The sequence below is a fragment of the Anas platyrhynchos genome, chromosome 5 (assembly GCF_047663525.1).
Source record: "Anas platyrhynchos isolate ZD024472 breed Pekin duck chromosome 5, IASCAAS_PekinDuck_T2T, whole genome shotgun sequence".
Taxonomy (NCBI): Eukaryota; Metazoa; Chordata; class Aves; order Anseriformes; family Anatidae; genus Anas; species Anas platyrhynchos.
Window position 1 is genome coordinate 40,787,583 of NC_092591.1, and position 23,557 is coordinate 40,811,139.

Here is a 23,557-nt window from a genome sequence, read left to right on the forward strand (position 1 = left end):
ACTTTAAAAAGCTATGATTAAATAACATTAAGGTTACACTGATTTACAAGGATCAAGGCTTTCTAAGTGAAGAGCTTAAGGCAGCTCTTCATTAAGCCTTGACGGAACTTTGAATTTTTCAATTTTTGTTGGTTTATGTCCTAACTTCTTTGAAACATAATATTTTGTTGTTTATTAGTCTTTGAGATGCTCATTTCTCTAAGTGGCTGTGTGTACTTAAGGTAGAACATCTTTTTCAGTCTCAGCATCTTTGAAATGGGTTAGATGCACACCAGTCAGTAAGGTTTTGTGATGTAAAGAGAGACTGTAAGGTACTCCTTATGCCTGTGTTGCAGGATTAGGCTGTTGTAGTGAAAATTACCATGATATTCGTATCAGTGCTTTGGAAAGAAATTGTTAATCCTTGTAGTGCTTGACTGTTTGATGGAAATTATGGTCACAGTTGTCTCTAGCATTAATGGAGATCACTTGGGCGTGCATTTTGGAAAACAATGCATTTTAGCTGTCTGAGAAGTTAGTTCCAGTATCTATCTTAAAAGTAGTTAGAGATAATAGAGAGTATTCCAGCTACCTTACTGGTAATTTGGAGATAGATAGGTCCAAATTTCCCTGGAATATAAGGATTTTGTATTGCTTACGGCACCCTGGATGATGGGCAAAGGAGTAAGCAAAAGAATCTCAACCAAAAAAAAATCTCAGTCTGAAATGCACAATAGGAAAAAAGTTTTTTACATTTTCTTCAGAAATTTGATAAATTCCCTTCTGATGGTGAGAGTCTGATATTCTATACCAACTAACTGTTCCCTCTAACTACTTGTTTTACTCAAGCAGCAATACCTTTCCATCCTACAACATGCTATGCTACAACATGCTTAACTTCTAGTTAAGTGGTGCTACTTCTATATACCAGTTTCAACATTGCAAAATTATTGCTATCCTTTGAAAGGGTGTGAAGAAAAAGATCTTCCATATATTGTCTTTGTAAGCATCACTTTCTGAGTAAACCCAGGCAAGAAATGGTGCTTTCTGAGGTACTTGCTTGTTACTGTTTCTCTGTGAAAACCTTATCCCTATTAGTTCCCTCTACAGAGACTGCTGATGTGAGGCTGCTATTGTTTGACTCTACATCTTTTAAGCTTTAGGTTGAGAGGAGTTACTGAGGTTATTTGAAACGTTTTGTTAAACTCAGAGCAGTCCTCTCAAAGGAATGCTTGGCTGCAAACTACCTCTTATCCTGGGTGACAGAAAACATGAGAAAAGCTTTTGAGTAGAGTTAGATTGAGGTCCAGGCAGCCATAAGTGCTGGTCAACTCATGTTGCCATTAGGTGATTAATAGTTGTTTATTTTTAGGGCTGGAAGTAACAGGCCATCCGAAGGCCAGTGCAAGATGATATCTGAATAATCTGTGAGTGCCTCCTAGTTTGCAGAAATCCTTTCTTTCTGTGCAGGTGTTTATCTGGTGACAGTGCTTGCCAGAGCGATAGGATATGCCAAAAGTGCATTTAAGAGGGGATGCAGGACTGCTCTCACAGAAATTTATTTTTGTTTAATAAGTACTGTAAAATGGAACCATGCTAATTGGAAAAGTTGTTCAGCAAATTTTGATCGCAAAAATGTTGATAAATAAATGCACTGTATACCTGTATTTACCATTTGCTCAGTATAAATCTTGGAACCAGCATTAAAGATACCTCAACATTTTGAATGAATTATTAGACAATTCTTTATCTCAGAATTCTTATACACAAATATACAATAAAACAAACGATGTAACAGATGAATTAACAAATGGAGGACAACTCATCTGCGCTTCCAACTTCCCAGATCAGAGAATTAGTCCAAGACTGGATAGTAAATCACACTGAGTATCTTCAGACAATGCTGCTTAGCAGTTTAACTGCCAAACACATCATTGTGTGTAATTGACAGGCAGAAATATTTTATGTGTGATGCTGTACTTAAATTTACTGTCTCTGGAAGTGTAAGTCACCTATCTGTATTAAGCAGGGAACAGATGAAGAACAAAATGCTACATTTGCTACCCGTTGTTGTGGCACCTCATCTCCAGCCAGAAGGAAAGCAAACACCTCCACCGATGTGGAAAATAAAAATACTCTTTGCCTCCTTTGGAATCTGCTAGCAAATTTTAGTTGTGCCTGGCACTGACGCTCTTTGTTATGAATATATCAGTTCTAATGCCCTGGGCCCTTCTGAGTTAATACGTTAAAACCAGTGTCTGTACAACCCAAGTTGGCCCTGCCTCATTTCACATTTAAAAATAACTTAATTTTTAGTTATTTGGAAAACATGCATCCTGAGATACGTAAATCTTTTGTAGCAACTTGTCACCTGCAAAATATCCAGTCTCTCTTTCTTTCAAAAAAAAAAAAAATATCCAGAGACTTCAGGACACCATCAAGGCTTTTTGTAGAATTATTACATTTGTTATTAACTCAAACTGGTGCATAACTGGGGATTATTTCCCACCTTTTCCAAAAGGAGCAGCTTTTTGCCTTCTTTTTCACTTAACATATATACGTACATATACATGCATACACACAGACTTTTTATGTATCTATCAGCCAATCACAGCTCTACTGTGAAACCTTATCACCTTCTGAAAAAAAATCACAATGCTATTTAGATTTATTTACAAGTTATTTATTCTTACTTAGTATATACCAACCCTAGAAACAAATTAATTTTAACTTTGCTTACTACACACTGAACCTTTTTGGCTCACCATTAAAATAAGAAATACTGCTCACAGGAAAACTATACAGACATATAGTGCCTTATAAGGGAGACTAGAAGAAGGAAGATTCAGAGGAAAATACTATCACTTGTTCAGGTTTAGAAGCAATAGCAGATTTGTCAAGATAACAGTGACATATTACTACCAATGTCTGATGAGAATTGAGCCAGAAGTCTGCAACATGATAAAATGAGTATGAACATGAGTGTGAACACCTTCCCTCATATAATTATAAGAATGCATTGAAAATAGTGGAAAAGAAGTTGGACTCTGTATTCCCATGTTTTATTTATCTTTGCCATGCAATTGCTAGATTGATCTTGTGTCAAGTCACTTACTCCATATATGGCATTTGTGTGTTAGCTCTTCCCAAAGATGGTGTGAATGTTTTTGTCCCAATAGCCACAAGGTCATTGTGTTAAATATGGGAAAATCCTTTCAGACAAGTTCAAAACAAGCTCAGAGTGACTACACTCCCTCCCCGTGCCCCCCCCCCCCCCCCCCGGAAAGGTCAGGATAATGTACACACCTGTGCTGTTCAATTGGATGACACCATAAAAGCCACAGTATTGAAAATGGAGTCTAATGTCATCAGTGGGTAAGTTATAAATAAAACTCATGCAAAATGTTGCAATATTAACTTTATGTATAATACAAGGATTTGTCTTGGTTATTGCTGGTTTAGGTGTCTGGTAACCATCACTGTTAAATATTTTTAACATTTTAATAAAGCACGCAAAAAATCCATTAAGCACTGAAAACTTCTAGTTTTCAATAATCTTTTCACTGTAACTATTTTTCTTACCCTTTTTTACTTTACAGGAAGTGTATTTTATAAGGGAAAAATTGTTGCAGTCTTTTAAGGGCATCAAAGATTGCACTAGCATTCCCTTTAAATGAAATAAATAGAAAAAGTATGAATGATTGAGTCCTGTTCAGTCCTGCTCCTCCTGCTCCCCCTCTTAAGACAAAAGCAAAACTAATAGAAAAGCAACAACAAGAAGAAAAATAATGAAATACAGTTTTTCCCTCCCAAGTAAACTAAGATTGCAAGTAAGCAGCTTGAAACATCAAGAACAACCGAACATCAACCAGTGTTGATGTTCGGTTCATTCACTCTGAGCCGTGGCTAATTTTCAGCACACCAGTTACCTTTTTTTTTTTTTTTTTTTTAATTTTATGTTCTCACATTGCTGAAAAGCTCAGAGCAAGTATATTAAATGATTAGTATCTGTTGTGGTTAGATGCCTTTTCCTCCCCTTTATCAGCCAAAAATTTTGAGCAATTCTTTTGTTCCGTGTTTACTTCTTAAACTGCTTATTTTCTGTTCTCTCTGTGCATGTGATTGTGATGCCAAAACATTCAAAACATAATGGAGGATAGAGGTTAAAAATGGTTCCTAAGTTCCGTGGTTGCTGTTTTCTTGCAGTACCCTCCTGAGAAAGCTGTCTTTCACACACATCCATTTGTCATGAACAGCCACAAAGCAGCGTTAGGGAGAGGTGCTGACATAAGGCTTCCAGCTGGTCCAACCTGAGCACACTGTGTATGCTGAAAATGGGAATGACACCTCTTCCTTGAACTGAGTAATGGAAGCCCAATATAGGCCATGAAAGACACTTAAGATATTTTTCCTGTCTGTCCCCTCAGTTTATAGTGGTCTTGCAAAAGAGGGAGTTTCCGTCTGGTTAAGCTAGCTGTAGTTTTAACCTAAAAATAAATAAATAAATAAATAAATAAAAAGAAAATTAGAAAAATAAATGAGCAGGGAGAATAAATAAAGGGAGAACAACTGGATCATCTAATTAAATTAGACAGTCAGTGAGCATTTAGGCACTTTCAACTGCACGTTTCCTTCTACTTCTAGGATCTCTCCATACCAAACCCTGACTTCTACTAGAGGTCTGAAAAATCTCTTAGTGTGCCTTTGAGGCACGATGCTTTTTATAAATTGGTACTTTTACACTTGAGATAACTTTTGTACAAAGTTTTAAATAAGTGAATTGACTTAGAGGTAGGCCTGTGCACAACAGACCAGTACACCTTCGGTAGATAATACATATTCCTATAAGCCAATACAACACACTCAGCAAGCCTGGCATCGCCTTCCTGAAAAATCAGATGATTCTACAGTGGGATTTGGAGCTTCTCAGCACCAAGTCTGTGCTACTTGAAATTTCTCTAATGACAAAGCTCTCTCCATTAGGCTACTAGATGCACGCTAACCAATTATCACTTGAAATGATGTGGTAATATTACTATTATGGTACTATTACAGTTACAAAACACAGCTACTCAGTCAAAAAAAACAAAAACCAAAAAACAAACAGCTGCCCCTATTACTCCTTCATCCCCCATAAAAGCACCACTAGGAAGCATCTGACAGCACGATGTATAAATGGACACAGACATACACATTCTTTTCCTCAAACCTCTCTTTCCTTTCCTGGTTGAGGAAAATTTGGGCTCCTCACACAGGTACTATATTTTTGCCAAGGGTAAATAGGACTTCCACTTAGAGACCTGTGTATATCTCTCCCTCTCCACAACTGCTAAATCCACATTAACATTTTTAAAAGCTATTTCTAAAGCCATACCAATAGATTAAGCATTATTTTTAGTGAAGTTCAAAGAGAAGAGCGAGTAGAGCTTTGCCTGTCCTACCTGATTTCACTATGGCAACTGCAGAATAATGGTAAATTCAGGAGATGAAGACAGCTATAATTCCAGTTGAACCAGCAAAAATAAGAATTAAAAAATTCATATTTAATTTCTTGATTACCGATAGGCACTTTGAAACCATTCTTTAATTAAAAAGTCAGACCACAAATGAAATGATAGAAATGGTATAGAACAGTACAAAACAGCTTCTATTTGCTTAAGTCATGTTTCCACTTTAATGTACTTATTTGCTCTCATTTGCTTAATGCTGCCAGTATTTAGTACTGTGCAAATTTATGGAAATCTGACTTTAAAGAGCTTTGTGGTACTGAGTGATTTTTTTTCTTTTAATATATACGTACACTGAAGTGACTTGACTTTCTGGAATAAATGAAATAACTGAGTGGATCGTAACACTTTCTTGTGCTGTACTGTGAGGTAACATAGGTAACGTATAAAACAAGCCGATTGGTTTTACCTCAATTTACTTTGCACAAGAGTCTGTCCTTGCCTATAAATAAGGATGGATAATACCTGATAGATTTGCAAACTTTTTTGAGGGCATTTAAGGACAATTGTGCATTTGCACAGTACCTTTGCTTACACACTGCAGGAGTTGTGAGATTACATAATATTTACGTTAGAGGAAGACAAACCGTATTTCACTTTTTAGAAAACCAAACCAAACCAAAGTGGATACCATATTTGGATTGTTACTGTGTAAATACATAATAAACAAAACTTAATAAAACAGCAGATGTGGTGACAGTAGAGGAAAACGTTTGACTTGCTGCTCTCAATATGTCTGGCAGCCGTGACCAATCACAGGACGTTTGTTGTTTTAAATAGGAAAGATCCAGAAACCAAAGCAAACATTTTTAGCCAGTGTTCACATTATCTACATTTTTTTACCAGTGGTAATTCTGTAATATTTCTGACTTTTGTACGTGATCTGCACTATAACAGTAACATGCTAGAAATACTGCTGCAGTACTTTTCAAACCTACAGATATACAGACCACAATAAAGAAATGATATTTCCCTTTGCATTCCTTCAGGAAGAAGGAATCAATCTGTGTAACAGTTGATCAGTAGTAATGCAAAGTGATGCAGCTATGGAAAAATAATCCTATGAAGTGCTGGGAGAGATATTTTCAGTAAAATTCTAGAAGCATTGCATCTGCTTAAAGACTTGCTTAGCACTCATCTGGAATCTGCAGTCAGGGAAAAGAAAGATGACCCGTAACTGCCAGATACAGAGCATGGCTACTGCAATGTCCAGGGAAACAAACAGTTTGTCACAGGAAAGGCAACGTGAATTCAGCCTTTGCAGAGAAGTCGTGTAATTATTCTCTACCAGCACATCCAGGGGGTCAATGCTCTGGGTCTAGAACAACCTCCGAGGTAGGGCAGTGGGACTTAAATGCTTCAAATGCTTTAAAAACCAATCTCAGTATGTTTAAGAAATGGATTACAAGACATGGTGTTTATGATAGCCGGGGCCTAGATCATGAGAAAATCTTACACACTCCTAAACGTAGTACATGAATGTAATAAACAAAGTATTTTCCCAAGCAACTATAAATGGTATCACCACTGCTGATAAAATTAAACACAGACCAAAATATTTTCTCCGTACCTGAGGAACAAAGATGAATGCCTGTATAAAATGATACTCATTTATAAAACGGGATACCAGAAAGGCTTTCAACATGTAGGAGGAGTTTTAAAAAACATAGGAGTAAAAGAAATCTCCTATTCAAATGAGCAGTATGAACCTGAACCTTTGTTTAGTTGCTCTGAAATCCCAGCCCACAAACATTGCTTAATAATTTAGTCTTCATAAATAATAATGCACTGATTTTTATCGAAGGTAACATCTTGAACTTGCAAAGGTTCTCTAGACTTGTTAGATAAATGCATAAAGACAAACAAAATTTTTAAATTGAAGAAATAAATACTTTTCTAATTTCTCTCTTTGCTTTTACAACACATACGTAACCTAACTCAAGCACTTCTGTTTCAGTGTTACCCAGGTTACTCTTGTCTAATCCTTATACCTAGAGCAAAGTGACCAAGTATACGTAGAAAGAAATGTAAACAACCACCAAAGCTTAGAAATCTCAGTAATAGCTACTTCACTGTCCCCTGTGCTAGTGTTCAAGGAAGCAGTGTTTTATTATCTGTAAGTAATACCCATACCACTCACACACACTGCTGCTTTTTCAAAGCCATTTCTGGATTCCTCTTACGGTTCTGGTGCTGATGTACACAGCCCATGAAAGGTTCCTGGGACCATGTGGACACCTCTTGCCCTGACCTGTCTGCAGAACTGTACTCCACATGGATACAGCCATTCACAAAGCACGAAGCAAATCTATAGATAAGTGATGGCATCAAATTCTCAGTGGATAAATTTTACCTGTAGAACAAGCTCCTGCCAGGGGTAAGTGTGACAGGCGGCCTGCCTGCTTACTGAATATGATGCAAGACCTGCCACATACAACAAACCTGCCCACGGTAAAAATGGCTGAATAGGGATGAACACTTTGGCGTACAAATAGAGCTTTATTTAACAGTAAAACTGAACAAAGCAATAGCAACTGAATCAAATGTGACAGCAAAAAAAAAAAACCCACGTTTTATTACACTTTAAATACTTTATTACAGTTCTTAAGTTTGTGTTTGTATAGCTAGTGAATTTATGCTTCAGCATGTCTAAAATTGAATTACAGACACATGTAGTGGTGATTTTCTTTACAGTCAGCTACCAACTGGATGAGTAAAAAAGAGGGGAACTATTCCAGAAAACAAACAGCATACACTCAACTCCTTAGTCTTCCCTGTTCACTCATTTACACAACACAAATGTTTATTGGAAGGATGAGCTCTAAAGCTTCAGAATTCAAACTCTGAAGAAAGAACCACCTCCATCTACTTCTGCCTACTGCTTCTAACAAGGGTGCTTTTCATATAACATATTTTGGGGACATTTGAACAAAAAATAATACAAGAAACAGGAGAGATGAAAAAAATAGAGATTATGTGATCAGAGTGGAATTAATCTTTGTGAAGAAAAAAATCTAAAAACATATGTGAAGTCAAGGTGTGGTATGAGATATCTAGACATTTACAAATCCCAAAAGTGAAAAGTAGACGATTAAGCCACAGTTCTCATTCAGTATTAACTGGTACTTACTAACAAACTTGCAACGAAGGCTGTCAATAAAGAAACAGACGATAAATGATGACACATCATTTTTGGGCCATTTAAAAAAATACAAATGGTCTAAAATAAGTTATATAGGGAACAAGCAATCACCTTGTCTTAGTTTATGTATAGGGCTAAGTGGAATATTATCTATCCTTAGAATGTTTCCAGAAACCAAGAGAAACAAATTCAACAATTTTAGTGTCTTATCAGATAAATGAATTTACATACAAAGCTTTTAATCTACAATAAATATTTTAGTTCACTTTTAACATTACAATAACTTTGAAAACTGTTTTCCTTTTGCAAATTGTAATGCTTCCAGATGAATCAAAACATTCAGTAATTACAGTGTTAGACTAACTCATAGGTAAGTGGAATAGGTACTTTTAACTGTTTGCATATTTTGGCCATTCTAGTTGAATTAAAAATACATGATTTTAAGATAGTGCCAGAAAGGTAATCCTGGCAGTTTAGCTTGTCCAATGTCTAAAAAGAAAAACAATCCATGAATTATAAAATTGAATGTAAATTTTAAAAATATTAATTGGAACTATTAAGCAAACTTGACTATTTTGAGATAATTCTCACTTATTACTATATGCTAAAAAGGTCATCTTTAAGCATTTTTTTTAAACTTACTCGAAGAGTAGTTATTACAATGCTACCTTTCGAATAAGCAAAGGGTAAATATTTGGCTCTCAAGAATAGTCTTATGGGAAATGTGTATTGTGTTTACTGTTATATGATGATGAAATGTCAACAAACTAAAATATTTCTATAATAAATTATTTTATTCAATAAAGGCATCAATAGTTTGCCTGGTTTTAAAATACAATTTCACTATAATGCATCAAAAGAAATAACACTAATGTAAAAGCCCTGCCATGCGCATTAGTCCATATTAAACCACAGTCCCTTAGCCCATTACCTTAGTGTACTGTTAGAAGTCTGAAAAAAACACAGCTACAAGGAAATTCAGAGATCAGTCTAAAAATCTTTACTTACCACTTTGTGCCTAGATATCATAATTCACTGGCTGTATTAAGGATAAACCAATAATTCATAATTCCCTGTCTTTATCGTTTTAATAAAAAAGGCATCTTTAAACATAGTACTTAAGAACATGCACAAACACACACAAACACTACAAGAAATTGTTTATATACGTGGTCCTTTTTCAAAACATGGGGGGACAGACTTGATTACTTCAGTAAAATATAAATAAAGAAATATTGACCAGTCAGTCATTCATTGGACTGTATGATAGGAACCTTCCAAATACAAATGAAGAAAATGTATCTATCATCTCATAAATAATGTTTTGCCCATTAAAGGAATGAGAGTCAACTGATACTTCACAGGATGAAATATGAAAGGCAAAGTGGTTAGCATGATAAAGAGGAAATTTTTGCAATAGTTCAAAATGTAGAATATATATTAATGAACATAACATTACTCTTTTCTAGAAACATCGTCTAATACTTCTGATTTTCCCCCACTTTTAAGCATTCTATCTTATTCATGATTCCCTCACATGAATGGAAGGTAAACAGATGCACTGGAATCTCTCCTGACACTAAAGCATCTCACAGTTGTGGATTTAATTTCCAGCATACATATGATCTGTACTTAATGGATCCTCTGTTCTTATGCCATTTTGATTATATCAGCATGTATTTAGTCATTGATCAGCAACTCCATTTGTCTTTTATATCACAACTTGACATCAATACAAGAAACAGGATGAGATGCAAACAAAATGATATAGAATTGCTAAATAACAGTCGATCATGAATTATATTTGCAATGCATGTCTTGTCAGTTCCGGATTTAACAGTAGGTAACGAATGCTTCTTCGTACTGCACTCCCAAAAATTCAATAAATGCAAGGAGCAAACATCTTCCAGAACAAAACAAAACAAAAAAAGCAATTAGAAATTGCTAATCACATCTAAGGATTATTGGTCTTATTAAGAAGTCAGGGATGGAAATTAAATATCTCTTTGTAGTTACTGTTATCAGTGATTTGGTGATCTCAGGTGGATCTCCAGTAAACAATACTTCTAAGAAAATCCTGCTTTAACTGGAATGCTCTTGGAATCGAGCATGTTCCCATTAAATTATTATTTGTGTTGTTATTGTCAACTCCAGGCACCAGATTGTGCGTATTGCTGATGGACAGGAGTTGGAAAGTGCTTTAGCTGCACCACCTTTTACCTTAGCATCATCTGGAAACTCAACCTTCAACATTCAATTCGACATCAGATTGAAATTGAAGTTTTAAAGCTGAAGTTTCCACGACAAAGGAACTATTTTGATTCAACATTAAAATTTAGTAATTTTTTAAATGAAACTGAAACACTTTCAAATTTTTCATTCTAGTTTGCTGAAAAATATTTCAGCGTTAAATCGCCCCCTCCTTTCTTTTAACATGTAAGAATGTGTTTAGACTTCCTCAACTCTAATTAAGTACTGTCAAAAAAGAGCTCCAGAGCCCCAAAAGTTCACATTAAATACAGTGCCATGCAGAACTGCACTTGTTGCTTTCTTAAAAATTGCATGAAAGAAAACATTTCAAGTTCACCCAAATAATTGATATATTCTAAACTGAACCAAAGCAGACATTTCACTTTGACTTGTACAGCAGAAATGTTGAAACTTACTAAAACTTTGTTCTCTGTCCAAAACCGTTCCCAACAGCCAACAAAAAATTCCTAAACAAATTTTCTGGAGTGACAATGATTATTTTTAAATATAGGAAAGAAGAATACCATAAGAAATCAAAGAAATATGTCATTTTTATATCTGATAACCGAAATGAATGTTTTGGCATTAATGAATTTATCTCCATTGCAGTCTGATGAAGCTTATCAGATTTTTAGTACTCGTTTATCTTTGTTAATACACTCAGGCAAGCGTGTATCTACTGAGAGTTCTGCTTTAATGGCTGAAAGTTTGCTCTGCCAACAGGAAATGGTAAAAGACTCCAAAAATTAACGTTATTAGCAGTTTGTCTTCCACAAACAAGGCTATTGACTTTTAGACCTCCAGAAATGCAAGGATAGGAAAAACATAAGAAATATACTGCAAAAACCCAAACCCCAAAAGCGGAAAATGGGAAAACAACAACAACAACAACAAAGCAAGAACCCCACAAAACTGATGTAAGCTTCATATCATCAGCCACACATGAAACATTTTCAGCCAGCCAATTTTAACCCAGTATATATTTCGAACTTCACTGTCCTGTCTTTTAACTTAAAGTTGTTTATAAACTTTATGTGAAAAGATTCCTGGGCAATAAGCTCAGAGATAGAGCCAACTTAATGATTTATACTATTGCTGTAGTAACATAAAAATACAGCACAGTCACAGATACGTGCACATACACATGAATACATATGCATATATACAGGAGAGAGAGAGAGAGAGGGCATACTCATGATAGGATTCCTTATTTTAAATTTATCTTAGTCAAATTTTTTCACCTCCTGATAAGGCAAATATAGTGAGAGATAAGTAACTTTACAACCATCTCTGTGCGCCACTCTTGGTTCCTAAATTATACATTTAGTCTTCTGACTAAATTAAAGGAAAATAGTTAAAGGAAATAATATTTATTTGAAAAACAAAAACAAAACCCAAAACCACCACCACCACCAAAAAAAACAAACAAGTACACACTTATTAAGTTGGTTAAGGTAAATTATAGGATAAACAGGAATAATCTGCCCTTCTTATAGCGAAATGTGACTGTTTTAAATTATACTTTCATGGGATTTACCTGATGGCAAATGCTTTCCTTTTAGAATAAATTTCATCTGAACTCAAAACAATGCATGAAAGGAATTTAAAATATTTGTCTTAGTGTATTTATTTCTATTTGTTTTGTAAAGCAAAAAGATTGCATAACTTATTTTCAGTGTAGTTGATTCCATATGTACAAAATCAACATGAATATTGTAGTACAACTTTTATTGCAGGACAGACTAAATTTAGCAAGACATTGCTCTGAGAAAGTTGCATATTTTCTGAATGACTGACTTTAAGAAGAAAGAAATAAAGAAAGTACTGTTGAAGTGGATATTTTTATAATAAATGTATAGCTTGGAAAAAAACAAAAACAAAGAAGTTTTCATACACAGACTGAAGTTCACTACAAAATTGTTAGTTTTTTACTTATCAGTTTGGAAAACTAGTTTGAACTTCATTGCTGTCCTGACCAAAACTCCTGATTTGTTAGTCTGTTTTTTTTCAATGGCTAGAAACATCTTTTGCATGCTATTACTATCCTTAAACTTAAATAGCTTTCTGCTAGATGTTTAACTCTCTGATGTACCTAGAGAAAACAAATGTACATGATGTATTACAGACTGTGCTTTTTCTTCTCTGTTGAAAGTGACCAAGCAACTTGCTTAATTTGGAGAATAATAATTTAGTTGCTTTAAAGAGCAAAATATAAGACTGTTCAGTATCTCTAAATCATATACATTTAAACAAAAGTAAGTAAAAATTCACCCTACGGCAAGTCTGTCTTGAGCCCTGGTAGACACATTCACCTGATCTGGCAAGAGAGTTGAGATATTCCACTTCATTATTTCTGAAAGTTCTACAATTACCCACTGAAATATTCCAAAACTACAATTCCTCAAGATTTGATATAGCTTTTAGTACATGCATGCTGTAGAATCTGTCTTCACGTGGATTTAGGCATGTGCCCACTGTCCTGCTCACTGTTAACAAAAGAAAGAGGCATTCCCACAAAATGAATGCAACCTTAAAAATAATGTAGATGTAATACAGAGTGTTAAAATAGTTTATTTACCATTACATTTTTTTCCCCCTGTGAACAGGAAACTTGATATGATTGAAGCTTGATTGTAATATGATAGATATTATGATATCTAACCAAAGAAATCTAAAATATTTTTTGTCAGATATCATAATGTCATATTACATTCAAAAATATTTAAAAATATTTGTACATATTTTTAGCATTTAAAATATTAGCTGATACTAAAAATTTTGATACATTTAAAAATGTAAGCTGATACTAAGAGGAAGTGCTGAGAAACAAATCAAAAATACTTTAATATATCAATATATTCAAGTAAACTTTTTTTCCCCCTCTTAAACAATGGAGAACAATAAAAAGTTAATTTGTCTTGTTTTTTTTACTATGTGATGAAACATTGTCTTAGAGAAGCCAAAGACTACTGTGACATTTTTATTATCATTACACTTCGTGTTTTGAACCTAAACTAGATAGGTTTGGTGACAGCAATTAAGCTCCACCATTTTATTTTAGCTACAGAATACATCCATGGTTTTTAAACCCAGCTTTCATCATATTGAGGCTTGTTTTTCCTAGAACATGAAGAGTAATGTCTAAGATCCAAGCTGTTTCAAACGAATTCAATTTAGAGAGCTGTACGTTAATTTCCACTAACTATAATTTGACTAAAACTAAACATGTTGTTTTACTTTTTACTAACTATATTACTAACAATAGAATAACTGCTTTCAAATGTACTAAATGGTATTCAAATTGACTTTGTAGTCTGCAGTGAGACTGAAGTAAGTGTGAAGTCCAACATTTTCTGAAGGGCATATAGTTAAATTTTAGGAAACAAAGTTTGCTTTGAGTATCACAACAGATTCAAAATAGAGCCTACTTTTGAAGTCATCTGGCTAATCAAAGGGTTAAGTTAAGCAGGAAAATAAATTGTTAACGTACGACTAGATAACGTGAGACTCAGTAATAAAAAATGCAAGTCCCTCTGCTGCTGTTTCTCTTCCAGATTAACGAAACTTTTATGTTTAGTATTAAGTTGTGTCTTGATCTGTTTGGTTACTGCTGTCAGGCTACTCCTTCCATTCCCAGATGCTGGAATTTAGGACCAAGCTTGTTCCTAACTGGAGGACCAGAACAACACTTCTATTTACACAGAGATGGATGGGAGTCTGCCACAGAACACCGAGGCTGGAGTTAGGGCATGGAGTGCAAGTGCTCAGGCTAAAGGACAGTGAAAAATAATCTGAAAATACCATTACTTTTCAAAATCTGGTTTTATGACATTTGAAAGACATAAACAGGAAGGTTCCCTCTTCTCACCCTTTTTTTTTTTTCCAAGAAACATTAGTGTTCTCTGTCTTGTTTACAAACTGGGATTTCGAAATAGAAACTGTACAGTACATTTTCTTCTTCACTTTCACGCATTTGAGTTTTTATTTATGGACATCACGTTAACATAGAAAGGATCTAAGAATGTTGTCGGTATTAAAAAAGGAAATCTACCCGCCAAACCAAACTACTGTTCTATTTGGCCTCCTTTGTAGAAATTTCCATTTCAGACAACTAGAAAATAATGAGAGACTCTAAGCGTTCATATTGGAATTTTTATACTTCTTTTTAAGTAGGAGTAGCAGCAGAGATTATTCTAGCCAACTGAAGGCACTCTTCACTGCTGACAGTGCAGTTTCAGCAGGTGATGTATAAACCAGGCCACACACATCCAGGTGCTAATCAACTCTCTCCCACTAACTTTGCAGAGCCTTTTATTCTTGAGCTGTTCTGTTGTGCCTCCTCCCTGATTTGTAACCTGGACAGAGCTCTTGATGCTGGGGTCCTAAAGAAATCTGTACTTAACATAGGCCTTTTCAATAAAAAGCAGCACACGCAGAGTCAAAGGGCAGTAATTAGGTGCTATGTCCGCAGCTGCTCATGGTAAAGTAACTAGCTGCCAGGAGTTACAAAGCTAAGCCAGAGCAGGTAGAAAGTAGTTACTACTACTGCCTAATAGAAATTCTCCCAACTAAAAGCAGTATAGAAGCTTTTTGATATGGCTTCTAACCTTTCTTGTTGCCACTATAGTAACTACTTCTTATACTTACTTCCCATTACTTAGCCACACAACAGTATTTCAGGTGGTTTATTTTATTATTTATTTTGGTTGTGGATACTCTACTGCTAGGTCATGGCTTGTCACTGCTGTGATTTGTCTCAGCCTCTATTAGGACTCAGAGGAACCTGATTCAGATCTGCATGGACTACAGCCCCCAGGTACCCGCCTCTCACCTCACTGTATCATCAGGAACTCTGTGTTACTTGCGTAGAAGTTGTACAATCCTGTATTTGCCGTCGTTCTTGTATTTTCTTTCCTGCCTACTGTTTTCTATAGCATGACCTGCAACTCTTGCAATCAATCAGCAAGTTCAGAATTATTTTCTCTCTCTCATGACAGTACTTTTTACACTCTTTTTGTAATTCTCACACTTGTAACTGACAAAATCTCTCACTTTTATGCCCCAAATTCCAAGAGAAGGAAAACTTGAATCCAGTCTGGCAGATATTGGATCATACGCAATTTTGCTCGTTGTAGAGATGTGAATCAGTTTTCAAGCCTTGGGTAATTAGGGTCTATATTCAGAACGAGTAACAGATAATTAGGTAATTCCAAAGTATTATGAAACTACATCTTTTCCAAGGAAAACCCAAATTTAAATATTTCTCAATTAATAATTTTGGATAAACAGCTAACATTCAAGCCAGCTGCAGACTCCATCTCCTGTCTTGAAATCTAGATTAATGAAACAGATACAAGCAAAATCTTAGAACTGAACAGATATGATAGTATTTCAGTTGTTTTATAGCAAATTACACAATCTGTGCCCTCAAAACAAACCGCAATTAGAAACACCATGTCTTGTGGTATTATGAAGTATTTAAATCCTGTTAGGCAGCTAAAAATGAGAAAAAACTGTGCACAAAAGCTTTAAGGGTATGGAGCTAACACTTTGGGACAGTAACATCCTCATTAAAAAATAAGGATACATCAAGACTCTTGAGTTAAAAGGTTAAGTGTTAGTCTCTGTGTAGTTGATAAATACTGAGCTAATCTAATCAATGGTTGTAAGAGGCAATGCCATCAGCTAGGTGCCCTGACCTGTGCTTCTAGTTTTCACAAAAGTAAGATTTAAGAAAGATGTCAACTCCAGGCCTTTGACCTAGCAAGGACCTTGTTCGTGCCAGCCTGGTGTTCTGCTAAACAGACTGAGAACTTTCAGCTCAAATCAGTAACATGTGTACTTCACTAATGCAACACATGGCTTGGAAATTAAAATGCAACGTGATCGAGTGCTTTAGGATATTTTAACAGTTAAGAATGCAGCTGGGGCAGGGGGAAGGTTGTTTCTATGTTTTGTTTGGGGAAGGGGAAAAGGACAAATTCAATTGTATTGTTTTTCTTGAAAAAAGTGGGGAAAACTAAAATTCAGTTAATTATTTAATGGATGAGTGACCTAGCGGAAATAAGGACGTTGTATGTTTCTTTATGACATGTGCCACTTATTAGATAAGTAGGTTTTACTACTTTAAATTGAGCCAAGTTAAAACTAATTAGAAGGCTGTTAAATTACAATCTAAATACAATAAAATGCAATAAAAATAGCAAATGGCATTTTGGTCATCAATAGAATTCCTAATGCAATTGATTATTACTAGCATGTTGTGTACTGATTATTTCCAATTATTCCAAGCTTTGCCAGCTGCTGGAATGACAGCTTAGGCCTGCACCCATGAACTAGAATAGACACTTTACATATGCTATCATTTAACCAGATTAATTTATTTCAGGCCATCTTTTACTGATACTTAACTTATATGTGACTCTAGGCTTTGCGTATGAATCTGGACTCGGTAAAAATCAAAAGACATCTATTTTTTTTGTTGTTTTGGATGAGCAGGTGTACAGTAAAATTGATAGAGAGATAGCAATCCAGTTGCTACTAGCACCTCAGGTCAGTGCAGAGATTTTACATTTATTAGTAAATCTGCATGCTTACAATACACATGCAGATTTTCATATACTAAGGGCGAGAATTATATGAAAAAAATCACTGTTTTATGATTATGTCTAACAATAAATGCTTTTACATACATATACTTCCATCTCAATTAGCTATGAAATAACTAGCTAGGTGCTTTTGACATACCTATGCTTATCCCTTTCACCTCCAGTTCTTAGACTTACCTTACTGACACAGAAACTTGAGTAGTAAAAAACTGTTCAACTTAGATGAACCAAAGATGATGACAATGCTAGGTTAAAGAAAGTAAAAAAGAGGAAATAGAAAAGTTAAACCATCTCCTTCCACTAAAAAAAAAAACCCTCTTTTTATTACTCAAGCATGAGCATGAAAGATGCTAACTTGATCTCCATCACCTACTGGATGTCCAAACAGAAAAACTGACTTTTGCTGTTTTTTTTTCTTTGTATCTAGAAGACGCTTCTTCCGATTTTACAGTGTCAGTGTCTATTAACTTCATGGTTGACCTATTTCCTTAGTTTTCTGAGAAGGAAAAAACATGTTGAGAAAGCAAATGAAAGTTATTACACTTATTGGAATAGATAGTTGAAAAGATATTAAGACTACATATTGGGCAAATGCAGCTCATGTCATTTGAATTTATTTTGCAATTAAAATTGTTAGTGAAAATATACAAAGCTTTAGATATATGTAACTTTATCATATCTAAATATATTTACTTATCCTCTGTGTAAAGCTACTTACATTTCAACCTACATAATATCCCAGATTTTTCATCTCCTGTTTATACCTGCTAATGACACAGGCAATGACCACTTCCTTGGAATAAAGTAAATAAAGTAAATACATTGCAGGAATTTAGAATGAGCAGTTAGCATTACACTGTATAAAGGGTTTTAAACATCTTTCTTTATACAAGGGAGCTCTGCATTTAAGAATTAAACATGGTACTGTACTTCTGCAAAAACACTTCTTTCTATGATTTAATAAAGAAATAGGAAAGAGCAGAACATTTTCTTAATGTTTGTGAACTTAAAACAACAAAAAAACAAAAAACACACAAAACAAACAAAAAAACAACCAACCAACCAACCAAAAAATCCACAGATTTAGTATCCATCATAACTATAATCTGTTATTATTCACTGTAGTTTCATTAATTCTAAGTTTTATATTTGATGTAGTATACTTGCAAAGGATTTTATATTTGCAGAATATTTAGGTAAACCCAGACTTATGATGTACACATCACTTAAACCCATGTGGGCAGTACCTGCTGAAACAGAAATATAATTGATACATAAAGACCTGCTCGTGGTTTTGGTGTAAATGATTCTGTTCTGCATTTCTATTCCAGGGATACTCAATGCAGGAACTGAGGCTGTCATTGGCTGTATTGGTTTCAGTCAGAGTGAGAGGAATTCAAAAACCAAACTTGACTAATTCCTGCATACCTATAAATAATAATAATAATAAAAACGTAAAATTCCATTTAAGCATTTTCTGCACTGATTTCATGTCACATTTTGGAATATACTAACAGTAGACCTATGCAATATTATATAATGACAATATTTATGAAAAAGTCCTAAGTACATAGAGCAGTACCAAAACTTGGCAGGTATTCAAAGGTCTGGTAATGGAAAATAGCCTCCATTACTTCAGTAAGATTAGATGCAGAACTTTGATATATCTATTTAATACTTTTCAGAGTTTACTCAGCTTTTTCCCTTCTGTAAATGTGAATAGATTCACTTTTCTTGAAGAGTAAAATTATTGAATTCAAATTGCTACAAAAAAATCAGTTTAGTCTTGATAAGTTTATAAAGAATGTCTTTGTTTTTTTAAGCCTATTTTTTAAATAAATATTTAGTGAAATTAATCCACTATATAAGGAAATATTCTTCTATTTCCTCCAGCAGAACTACACTGTCCTCATTCCTCCCAAAATAGATACTTCTTGCCACAAGGCACAACTTCTGTCAGTCCTCCAAAGCTCTAATATCTCCTGCAATAAATAAAATAGGCATTTGCCTTAGGAAAAAAAAAAAATCCTCTTATTCGAAGACCTGTAGTAAATGTGATAAAAAGACCAAAAATACCTCCTAAATCAAGCTTAGTAATGAAATTTCTTACTGAAATAAAGATGTAAAAGTTATGAGGGACAATTTCCAACCAGCATCATTAGAAGACAGGTATTTCTAATACACTGTGAAACAACTTCCCAAAATCATGGTGCCATTGAAGATATTTAAAGATACTTATGAAGATACTGCCTATTTAAAGATACTTATAGACTAAGATACTTTAAAGACATATTTTCTTCAAAGAAAGCCATTTTCCTAAACACTGAACAGTTTATTTTGATTCTCTGTCTTCCTTTATTGTGTTAGTTTTTTTTAAACTTTGTTTCTCAAACAGTAAGACAAAAAATGGAAAAGGATATTGTTTAACAAATTAAAAAAAATCTTCCAAACAAAATAGTGAGCTTTAAGATAAAATGAATTGCAATGAGTGTGGGTCATACCTATCATTCTGCTGCCAGGTTTGAATTTGTCTGTATTTTGTTACACATTTAATACGTATCTATTATTTTTAATTTGCTATTTTATACATAATTTTGCATATAGTACTTAATTACATATTTGCTTAACTTAAATATGTCAAGAAAGGAAAGGAATAATCGTAGTTGGAATTTCAACCATTTGGATGCCACTGTTGACTTTAGCAGGAGTCGTACAGCTGGACCACAGACAGCACAGAGTGAAAATAGACTATATCAGCTTCTTGTTTTGATCAAGGTCTGGGTAACAACATTTAAGCACCAAGCACATTAGGGCATATGGAGGTAGGGAGAGAGGAAAAGGAGGTGATAAAAAACAACCCTCACCCCAAGATCTCTTGGAAAGCTGATGAGATAAGATGAGCTAATAAGGTCAGTGGAAGTATTAAAGGCAGTTACTAGCAATGAAACAATTATATGCATGACTGACATTGAAGCAATCCACAGTGACAGCTGCACCAAAGAGCCTGATGGAGCAGATTCTGCCCCATTCACACCCTTGTGATACCACTAGTAATGAAGGACGAAATAGGCCAAGAGACAGCATGTTGAAGCAATTCTTCATCTCATTGTTCAAACAACCCTAATCTTGTAGTGTTCTGAAGAGACTTCAATGTGAACACCTCAAAAGCTTTTTCAGACAAAAAAAAGGGAAGATTTTGCATTATTCAGAGGAGAAGAGACCTGGTGCCACTGTACCATATGTTGATAATTTCTTTACTTCTGCTGGAGAAGCATCTTAGAAAATAACTGGTAGAATATTTGGCAAACTGAGATGAACGTGTGCAGGACAGGCAACCATAATAAAGGAGATTCAGGTGTGAACATACCATGTTTAAATGATCACCTCATAGTTTTTTTTGTTGTTGTGGAGAGGGAAAACTCCATTTATAACCTCTGACTAAATGGTGTGTCTTGCAGAATAACAAGCTCCTTCAATTTACTAAGAGATTTCCTTGACAAAATCACTACAACAGAAGAAATACAATATAGTTTTGAATTGTTCAGGTATTGGGAATCAAGGGTGAAATTCTTGGATGGCCTAAATTAAGATTCCTTCAAATCTGAATAATGAGACTCACAGAGCAAAAGCATAACTGGAAAAAATGAGGAAAGGGTGATTGATGGGGGTGGTGTGGGGGAGCAAGATTCATGTCAACAAAGCAGCCTTACTTTTTAAATATGGCACAAGAAATTTTCTATTCTAAGACCTCTATGTTATGCATTTAAATGACTGAGAAGAGAGGAGAAAATGTTTATGTATGTGAATCTACTAAGACCAGGTCAAGAAATGTGTTGGTCATGCAGTGAGGTATCTTGAAGCACTTATAAAAAAAAAAAAAAAGTTAGAATCCACACAGTTCTCACACAAACAGTTGCTGCACTGGCTTCAAAATGTGCAAGAAACAGGACAGTTGGTAAAATGAAGGAATCAGACCATAAGTAAAACATTAAAATGAATATATTCAATCCTACATTTTAACAAAACAATCTCTGCCAAAAAGGACAAGTTGATACTTCTAACTAAATCTGTGCTCAATCCATAAACACTTGTAAGGAATTCAAAAGTCTGTGTCAGGAATTCAGAAGGCAGAGTGCTGTACTGAATTTATGCTTTAATCATAGGTTGGCTTTTTATCTCAATGCAAATAAACAGGTAAGGACCTGATAGAAAAAGAACTAACAGACTCCTGAAGCCACAGATAAAAAGAACTACTATCAGTGGGACACAGAGCTGGTATTTAATGCTTGATTTTTTTTTTATTAATCCTTAAGAACATCATCTTCTGCTGAGCACTCAAAAAATCACAATTTCTGCTTTTGTGTCAACTGTTAGAGTGTCTCAATAGATGTCATAACTGTAGAACTGGAATACATTTCAAGAGCAAGCAGCAGGAAATGAACCTTAGGAAATTTTAACTGTGTACAGTAGGTGAAAGGATAGGAACAGGGGGTTATGTTTTATTAGTTTTGTCCATGAGAAATAAAGTACTTCACTTACCCATAAAAAGGGTGCAGGCCAAAATCATAAAGAACACGTTAACACAGCTAGCTTGTAATGGATGCAATCACACTATTACTATCTAAATTTTTGTTTATTTTTCAACAGATTGATGTCTGCAAATCATGCTGTCTTACACTGCCGTTCCTCTGTAACCTTAACCATTATTCCTACTGTGTAAAGTGAAGCACAAATTTAAGGTGACAAAGCACCAGTTGGCTGATGTGAAGTATGCTACGAAAGCAGAAACCTCTGAAAGCTTCACAGCCATTATGAAATAACTGACCTATATGAAACTGCTACCATGGTTCACAAATTTATTGTCAGGTTCCAGCCTCTAGCTGTTCTCTGATTGTTCTAAATACTTGACAAACTGAAGCCTTTTCACTTTCCGTTGAAATTGCCTCATCTCCCTGTCAGAGCGCCATGGGGGACTCCATTACTTTTCTGACTTCTTTCCCCTACTGACAAGTCATTTAGCTGGCTTCTTGTTGTGAAGGCTGTCCATGTCAAATTAGCCAGGGCCCCTATTGTCCTTATTACCACTCGAAAAGCCATCATGAGTAATGCTACGGGGTCCCTCAGTTGTCATCATTTGTCAGAAAGAAAGGGAGTGTGGTTACATATAGCTGACAGGTAATTTCAGTGTCTACAATTACCCCAATTAGTCTTGTCATAAACAATTCGATAAATGCACACCAATACAAACAGATAAACACACCAAGGTTTCTCACTATTAATGTCATGTAATGGATAAATCAGTGATATAATACTGTATTTTATTTATTTCTTTAAACTATCCTCAGCTGCAAGCTGGCAGTTGCTACCTGGTCAGCACAAATTGTACTATCTACTTTCATTAGCTCATCACCACAAGAGAATATGAAAGGCTGTGACAAAATTCATTTAGAGAGAGCGCGAAAGAGCAGATTGCCTAAAGCAGGTGTTATAACAAAGATAAAACAAAGGTTTTCTTTTGTCAGTTCAGTGCCGCAATGAGCTGTAAAGGAGACTATTTTGTCCTTAAAAACAAACATAAAATATCAGAGATACAGAAGGAGAAAGCAGTGAAATACATTCCTTCTGAAATTAGGAACGCTTGCTTCACACCACATCCCAAGTCAATCAGCAGGTGGGGGTCTTCTAACAATATACTTATTAGAGTCTGATTTTCAGAGGGGGTCATAATATTAACCAACCTTTCTACATATGGTTTCTGATTTTTTTTTTTTTTAAATACATCTTGCAAAGCCATACAGTTCCTGAAATAGCTGCTAATCATTCCACATAATCTACAACATAATCCCTGCTGTTCCTACATAAGAATTATTTGATAATGGATTTAATAATTCCAACTCATTGGACTGTCAGTAACATAGTGTTGAAGTCTTTTTGAGCACAAAATATTGATAATATTGACTGTTCTTCTAAAACATCAGGTAGACTTGTTATAAACACAACACTGGAAAAGGTGGCTTTAATAACATCCATATTAAGCACTGAATTACAAATTGCTAAGCTTATCCTCGTGA

At 34.8% G+C, this 23,557-nt stretch overlaps 1 protein-coding gene across 5 annotated transcripts in view; it reads right to left on the bottom strand.

The window, feature by feature from the left end:
* Window positions 1-23,557, bottom strand: part of CDIN1 (CDAN1 interacting nuclease 1) — a 128,893-nt gene that overhangs the window by 13,116 nt on the left and 92,220 nt on the right. Inside the window, exon 11 of one of the 5 annotated variants that reach the window (XM_038179602.1) lies at window positions 18,848-18,914. The exons of the other annotated variants lie outside the window; for them this stretch is intronic. Coding sequence (XP_038035530.1) covers window positions 18,863-18,914 — 52 coding nt within the window. The 3' untranslated portion in view covers window positions 18,848-18,862. Of the gene's footprint in view, window positions 1-18,847; window positions 18,915-23,557 lie in introns of those variants that run through there. 5 annotated transcript variants of the gene reach the window in all.